This window comes from Dipteris shenzhenensis, chromosome 20, assembly GCF_047967505.1.
Source record: "Dipteris shenzhenensis isolate YYH24624 ecotype China chromosome 20, Dip_SZ_1.0, whole genome shotgun sequence".
In the NCBI taxonomy this organism is placed as follows: domain Eukaryota; kingdom Viridiplantae; phylum Streptophyta; class Polypodiopsida; order Gleicheniales; family Dipteridaceae; genus Dipteris; species Dipteris shenzhenensis.
In genome coordinates, this window is record NC_141615.1 from 47,415,138 (window position 1) to 47,423,241 (window position 8,104).

The 8,104-nt window shown below is 44.3% G+C and overlaps 1 protein-coding gene across 1 annotated transcript; it reads right to left on the reverse strand.

Annotated features, from left to right (window-relative positions):
- Positions 1-4,713: 4,713 nt before the first annotated feature.
- LOC147889766 (pentatricopeptide repeat-containing protein At1g06140, mitochondrial-like) lies at positions 4,714-7,777 on the reverse strand. Its single transcript, XM_087391932.1, has 3 exons — positions 7,578-7,777; positions 7,434-7,501; positions 4,714-7,346 (listed from the first exon to the last, which is right to left on the reverse strand). Exons 1-3 carry the CDS (start codon positions 7,693-7,695, stop codon positions 5,277-5,279), a joined length of 2,256 nt encoding a protein of 751 aa, XP_087248058.1. The 5' UTR covers positions 7,696-7,777; the 3' UTR covers positions 4,714-5,276.
- Positions 7,778-8,104: the final 327 nt, after the last annotated feature.

The following is an 8,104-nucleotide window of genomic DNA, read 5'->3' on the forward strand; positions in this document are numbered from 1 at the left end:
AGTCGATCTCCTTCCGCTTGTCTTCAGATTCCTTAATTTGTTGAGCAAAGCCCAAGCATGGGAAATATTCAAGAGTATGAAAGTCAACCTTATATTTGCTAAATTGATGTGGCAGTTTGCTCGAGTGTATTTTACATGTGCCAATCTAAATTTCCACTATTGATATGAAACCGTCGAATACAGTAAGAGCATCAGCTTTTTCTTTCAACAAATATATCTAGGTCTTTCTTGAATAATCATTAGTGAAGGTGATGAAGTATAATGCTTTACTATTGACTCAGTAGAAGCATAACTCCATCTCTAAAAGATAAATGATTTCAAGAGCATCTAAGCTCCTAGACGATGATGTTGGCCCATTATGAGCTGCAGCCCCCACTCCTGTGCTCCCACTGGAAAGAAACACGTCAAAGGCATCTTCTATGGATGGTCCAAACACCCACAGATCAAACCCCAACATTTGCTCTTTGATCGTGTGGCACATATCTGGAAACTGCTCTGCATCATCCACACTCCACTTGAGTCATACTTGGTAACTTGTCCATGATGTCATAGGCAGCCACCTAAAAAGTCTCTTTGTGAAAATCTCCATCCAAATTTCTTTTAAGTGTTTTCAGATTAGGTTCGAATCCAAGTCTTCCAATGTCACATTGGTACTCTCTTTATCTTCCCTCGTCTCTAACACAAAGTCTTTGACAGAGTTTTCTTTATAACTCTCCAGCATCTTGCAATTGGAACTCTTTGGGAAGGCTTCTTTGACAACCAAAGTTCTCAGCTTAGTGTCCACCAAGAAGTTCTTGTCACCAGCTCTTTCACTCATCATGCAGAAGGTGTCGCAAGCCGCTTCTCTAAAACAACCCCCTATAGCCATCCGACAACTCTCTCCTTATGAGAATTCCAAGCCAACCGTACATTCCAAAACATCTTATTGAACTCATAAATGAATATTGAGAATACATACCTTGAATGAATATCCTCATGTTGTTGCTCGTTGTTGCCATAAGCACAAGACATCTTCGAAATGTCATCCTCTTGTGATTCTTGAACCAACAATAGTCTTGCTCTTGAGTCTCTAGTCTTAGTGTTTCGCTCAGTGTCGATTGCATCGTCCTTGATCTCAATCCTTGCCTTTGAGCGACACATGCTACCCTCTACACAAGAATCTAAAGGATTCAATGAGCTTTTGGCTCGTTTTTCATCTTGTTGAGGAGGATTTCATGAGCTTATGCTCACTGTAGACGTGTTTTGGTTCATCTAAGTAAACCTAAGGTTGTGCCATTAGATTTTCAAGGTGGCCAAGTCAATAAGGGTAGCTTGTGTGCTCCAGTCGTTCTGGATCATCTTGGTTCATATCAGACTACTGTTTGCTCCAGTTCAACAAAGAGCCATGAGGCACAATCGATTATGTAGAGATAAGGAAGGTTGATATACGACAAAATAATCAGAGATAAGGTTGAGCATCCATGTCGACTTAGTCGAGTGCATGCAAAATTTCACTAAGCTACTACTGATAGTCAAGAAATCATATTATGGAAAGTTATGGCAATCTGGGCTTCAATAAGGGGCTTGCGCGGCCCTGAACCAATTCAAAAGCATGTCAAAAGTTATCAACAATGAAACAATGGTCCACCATCACAGTTACATGAAGTCCTAGACTAGTAGAGGTGATGGCTTTCCAATAGAATGACAACTCTAATTTCTGATAGACAAATCATGAGACTCCCATTCAACTGAAGGTCCACCATCACAGTCACATGAAGTCTCAGACTAGCAGAGGTGATGGTTTTCCAATAGAAAGATTAGCAGTTTAATCCATTGCCCACAGTTTTTATTGCATTCGGTCTCTAGTCTAACTAATAAACCATATGAGCCATGCAAGGCTTGGCAATGCCACATTAGCAATAATTCAAATGTGGCCTCCAAAGGCCCTTACCTTATCCCACAGTTGTATACTTCATTCTTAACCTATATACTCTTAGCTAATTAGCCTATGCTCTAAATCTATTTGCCAATTTTGAGTAAGTAAACTAGACTGGCACTCAACTAACCAAAGGTTATCATCCTCGATAGTGGTGCTAATGGAAGACCCTCAAGCACCCTACCTTGCAATACAAAGAAGCAAGAGTCACTCACCGACCATAGTCTTTCAACTCTTAACGATTCGAGGGCCGATCATCTACTCTCTTCGACTTCAAACAAGCATGAAGATGTCTTGGACCAAGGTTGGTTGATCCTTCTTATAGATGGCCATGTTCATAAATAAGAGCACTCATGCGTAGGAGAACCTAGCACTGATAGACTCATAGGTAGCTATCATGGACAGGGTAGAAGATAGTAGCTAGAGAATAGCATGACATTGGCCTCCTCTATTTTTTGAGATGATTTTTGTATTGAATATATATTTTGGAAATAACTACAAGCTTGTATGGAGAACCCTGATTGCAAGAGATGACGACAAGAACATTACGACCAAATTGATGATTGGATGACCCATGAAGCTTGGATGTGGAAATTGGATCTTGCAATGGCACATGGAATGGATGGTGAATTGAATGAAGACTGTGCGCTTTCGAAGGAAGGGGCAATGAAGCGAGTGGGCCACAAGGAAAGGGATGGTCCCTATTGATTATGGAAAAAGAACCAATCCACAACTAGATTTTTGCATGGAAAGCAGGGATGGAAAGTAAAGTAAGCACTAACAACGCTAGTTGATTTGTGTCGCCTTCTAATCTACATCCACCAACTAATGTCTAACGACCTTGACTTTAATCAAACGCACACTCACCAAATCTCCTTTCTCCACATTGGGGCGTAAGGGTCCGAAAAATGTTGTTTGGCTCGTAGAAATCTTTCAATATCTCCTTCGAAGCATCGCCAATTGAATGTGGAATTAGTGCATCTAATGTTGTTGTAATGATCAAAGAGAGCACTTCCACATCCTTCTCTCATTCCTCCACATAATCTAGGTTAGTTTGTGCCATTACCTTTATTGGGACATCCACCTGATCTTTGGGTTTTAGTTCTTCGCAAATGTGTCAACCTTCCAAATCCTCCCAACTACCATGTGGCTCCTTATCTTCACTGCCCAGATAGGGTGGTTGCTCCCGTAGATGTCCCCAAAGTTGAATAATGGCATCTTTGAAGCCATCAGATCCTAAAAGAAAATGGAAAGTAGATGGACCAAAGCACACTCTGCTCACTTTTTCCTTTCTTTAGACACACCCTTTGAGTTGTCAATGTGTGGGTTCTTGGAGCTCAATGACTTTCTCGGCTCTTACACCTCTAAATAGTGAACTAGCTTTGATACCATGGTGGAGAATATCTCTGGCTTCGTAACAGAAAATAGATTGACCATGAGATCACACCTGAGAACTCTAATTGAGATGTGCACACATACATATAAATATAAACCAATCAAAATAAAAATGTCTAAAGAGAGGACTTAAATGTATTACAAAACGTGCACTCACAAACCACACTACACGTGCTGCTGTCACGGGGACGTGAAAAGTTTGTAACTCTTTGAAAAGTCTAATGTAACTCAACCCGAGGTTAACCATGGTTACCCCAAGTAATAATTTGGCCATGAGGGACTCGCTAGAGGAAGTGCAAACTTCCTAGTGGCAAATTCTAGGTGCACCCACTATGTCCTAGGAGCAAGGCAAAGGCATTAAAGAGCGGTTTTAAAGTTGGGCCTAAGGACAACCAACGTTGTCCTTGGTATGGTGGTTAGGACTTTAATGAAGAGTCAAATGGCATGCATGTGAATGCATGTGCTCCCCTCAACCTACCATCTCTCTCCCTCACCCTCCTAGAGCATCCCAGAGCCTGCTACAGGAGTCTGGAGCAGATTTCCATGCTAGCTTCATAGTTTTCCACATTTTCTTGCTGATTTCCATGCATTCTGGCTGATCTGCACCAGCTGGCACACTTCCCAATGCACCTGCATCACCTGCGATGTGTCTAGCTCCACCTGCTCTGATCTGGCACACAAATCGAGGTGCTTACAACAGTTTTCACGCATTCATTGCAACATTTTCTGCATTTACAGTAGCCGTACAGCTGTACGGACTGTACAGATTCAGTACAGACCAGTACAGGATGTGGTAAGGTGATTGTATGGGCACTTGGCACAGATCCCGAGGCAGATCATCTGTCTGTAGAAAGATTCCTTGCAATTTGGGGTAGATCTGTGGACCCTAGCCTCTACAACTCTTTTCTTGCCTTCCTTCCAGAAGCTGGAAGACTCCTGTACCCTGCTCGGAGCCTGGTCAGGGGATAAGTGCCCTCTGCCAACAGACAGCAGGTATTTGGTTTTTGTCTTCCATTTGATTGCCTTTTCTTGGTTTGAAGCTGCTTGCAGTACTTTTCTTGTGTTTGGAGCCCTTTCTGGTTCCCACATGTTCAAGCAAGCAATACTGCACCCTGCTGCTGCCTCAGTCTCCTGAACTTCTCAAGCTCCTCTGTAGCAGCCTGCAAGTGGCTATATTGAATAGCATATGCCCCCCCAGTGGGGGCTTCATATAGAGGGCAGTCAGCCATAGAAACAGGCCGACTGGTTCTTCTTCTGGCCGACCCAACCCTAGGGTCTGCTGACTAGCTTGCTGGCAGGCTGAAACCAGACCAACCCTTTGGGGCCAATAAAACCTCCTACTGGCTGCGCCATTTTTGTCCATAATCAGGGCTAATGGGGCCTCAAATAAGTGGCACCCAACACCATGGCCGTCTCTTCCAGGACAGATCAGGCCCTGGAGGGTGGGTCATAAATAAAACTAGGAAGGAAGTCTGTATGCTGCCCACATGGCAGTCTACGTACTGCCCTTGTGGCAGCCTGTTCATGCCTCCCCTTGCCCACTATTTGTCTACAGGTGTCACTCCCCCATGCTCTCCTCGTTTGGGGCTTACAAATGGGGAGTTGCCCCTTATTCTCTGACAAAGTATCTCACCAGCCTTTCCAACATTTAGATGCAGGAAATTAGAGGAACACTAGCTAATTTAGATGCACTAGCATCACCAATAGTTCCCACAAGTACAATTTCCTTGAGGACATGAATGTAATTTGCATCTCTGACAACAATAGTTCTCTGCTCTATCTTTGATATAAGTGTAGTGGCTACATGACAGCCATTTTACGACACAAATGGTTGTCCCTTGGGTGTATTGAGTAGGGCACCCTATGCCTACATAACCCATCTTCTTTGTATTATAGAATATGTCCTATGATACACAATCCCAATCTGGGACATGCCCTTCCTCCTGCATTCTGAGGGAGAGGTCACCTAAGGTTTGCATGTATATCTTTGCTTGCGAAAGGTATGCACAATTCCATCAACTGTCCCTGGCTTGTTCCATGGTGTTTGTTTTACTCTCATTTCCTCGACCTTCAACTCATCGTCCTGCATGCCAGCCTCTGCATAGATGTTAGCCATCAGAACATATGCTCCAGCATCAGTGTTATCCAATCTCACTGCATGTTCAAAGGCCTGTCTTCCAACCTCCACATTTCCCCACTTACGACAAGCACTCAACACAGTAAGCCAAACTACAAGATCAGCTTTAAAAGGCATCTGCTCCACCATCACTACTGCCTCCTTTAATTGGCCTGCACGGCCGAGGAGATCAATCATGCAAGTGTGGTGGTCAATTGTTGGAGTGATGTCATAGTCTTTGCTCATGGCCTCAAAATACTTCCTGCACTTATCCAGTAGACCTGCATGACTGCAGACATTAAGAACACTGAGGAATGTGACCTGGTCTGGCTTTAAACCTTCTCCCCTCATTCTCTCAAGCAGATGGAAAACAACGTCACTTTCTCCTAGCTGCGCATACCCTGCAATCAGTTCAGTCCATGAGACTACATCTGGGGAGACATCCTCCAATTGCATCTGCTGGAAACAGTTCAGCGCTTCCTCACTAAGCCCTTGTTGGGCATACCCTGCGATTAGCACATTCCATGAGACCACATCTCTCACTGGAAGCTTATCAAACACTTCCTGTGCTCTCAAAACCAAGCCACATGTCGCATACATATCGACCAAAGTACTACTAACAAAAGGATCTCTTTCCAACCCCTTTCTGGCAATGTCAATGTGTATTTCTTGGCCTGTGCCTATGTCACCTATACTGCCACAAGCTTTCAAGCTGCAAACAAAAGTGACAGCATCTGGAGACACACCCTCCAGTTGCATTTGTCTAAAACAGTCCAGCGCTTTCTCACCAAATCCGTGTTCAGCATATCCTGCAATAAGTGCATTCCAGGACACTACATTTCGAATTGAAAGCTTATCAAAGACTTCCTGTGCTTTTACAAGCAAGCCACATTTGGCATACATATCGATCAATGAGCTGCCAACAAAAGGATCTCTCTCCAACCCCTTCTTAGCAATCTCACAGTGTAATTTTCGACCCTTGTCTACGGCTCCTATGTTGCCACAAGCTTTCAAGCTGCAAAGAAACGTGACAGAATCTGGTGACACGCCCTCCCGTTGCATCTGTTCTAAACACTTTAGCGCTTCCTCACTACGCCCATGTTCAGCATATCCTGCGACTAGTGCAGTCCATGAGACTACATTCCGAACTGAGAGCTTGGCAAACACTTCTCTTGCTTTTGCAAGCGAGCCACATTTGGCATACACATGGACCAAGGTGTTGCCAACAAAGGAATGCCTTTCCAACCCATTTCTGGCGATCTGGGCATGTATTTCTTGGCCTCTCTCCAGATTTTGCAGCATCGCACAAGCCTTCAGTAGGGCCACAAACGTATGCTTACTAGGATATACACAATCCTCTTGCATTTTCTGGTAGAGGTTGAGGGCGTGCTGTGGTTCCCCGCTTTCAATGTAACCGATGATGAGGGAAGTCCAAGAATACTCATTCGGATCAGCTGAATTGTTAAAAACCTGCAACGCATCGCACATGCTTCCACATTCCACCAGCATGGGCACAAGGTAGTTCCCAAGATATCTATGAGCTTCTAGACCCCTTTTGCATATGTAGGCATGCAAGCGCTTGGCATACCCTATATTTTTCTCTTTTCTGCACTTTTGCAAGATGCATGTCAAGTTCTCAACTGAAGGCAGGTGGTAAAGTCGTTCCAAAGAAGTGAGTGTCTCCTCTAAACTCAGCACCTGCCAACTGCTGTTGTCTCGCAGTTCTTGTGCTTTAGATGCTTTCATCTCTCCAAACCTAAAGCTGACCTTATCAGTCTCCTCCACATGACGACCTTCAGAATTTGAAAATGTCTGACCACTGAAAAGTTTAGCATCCTTGCTCCGAGACTCCTTTCCCTCGAGAATGTCTTTAAATAGCGACTCCTTTTTATGGTCGACATTGGGAACCTTTGGGTCTGCCTGTTGAAACTCACAACATGATCGTCAGCCTAGCCAATATGAGCAAGTATGTCTTTAGCTGTGCAGATCATTTGGTCGCACACTTACTTTGCTCTTTTGGTCGTGCCACCGATCCGTAAAATACTCCTGCGATAAGCGCTCAGTCCTTAACCTACCTGCAATGCATGGCCATAATAAAAACCAAGTCCCAGGAAGCGTCTGTGCTTGAGACTGAAATCATGCGGCACGAACATTTTGCAGTATTTCGAGTAGGGTCGTCCGCCACCAGTCCGAGGAGCGGAAAAGTCGCCCTGAAATATCCCTGGTTCAACCGCGTTGGAGCCTCGGGAGAAGTGATTAGGCTGATCATGTCCAGGGCAGGAGGGCATAGTCGAGTTCTAAAATAGTTTACTAGTAAACTCTCTCTCTCTCTCTCGATTGCAAAAAATGAGCAGCCTTGATAGCTCAAACCTCCATGGAGCTTGTGTCTGTTTTTTAATTGCGTCAGATGGGACGCGTGCCACGTGGCGTGCATCCAGTAGCTCACGAGGTTCCGCTTGTTTGTGGTATGTTGGCCGTTAGATCTCATCTAACGGTGTTGGTATGCCATCCCGCAGAGACTCTTAACTGGCCGGTCGATTTTTGGTTGGTTGAAAATTTTATAAAGCATGGTGTAAATTGCACCATACCTCTAGGGCATTAGGGGCAAACTCTAACCCTAACCCTAAGGCATCCACATGTATATATTCATGTTCAATACAACATAGTGTACACGTAGC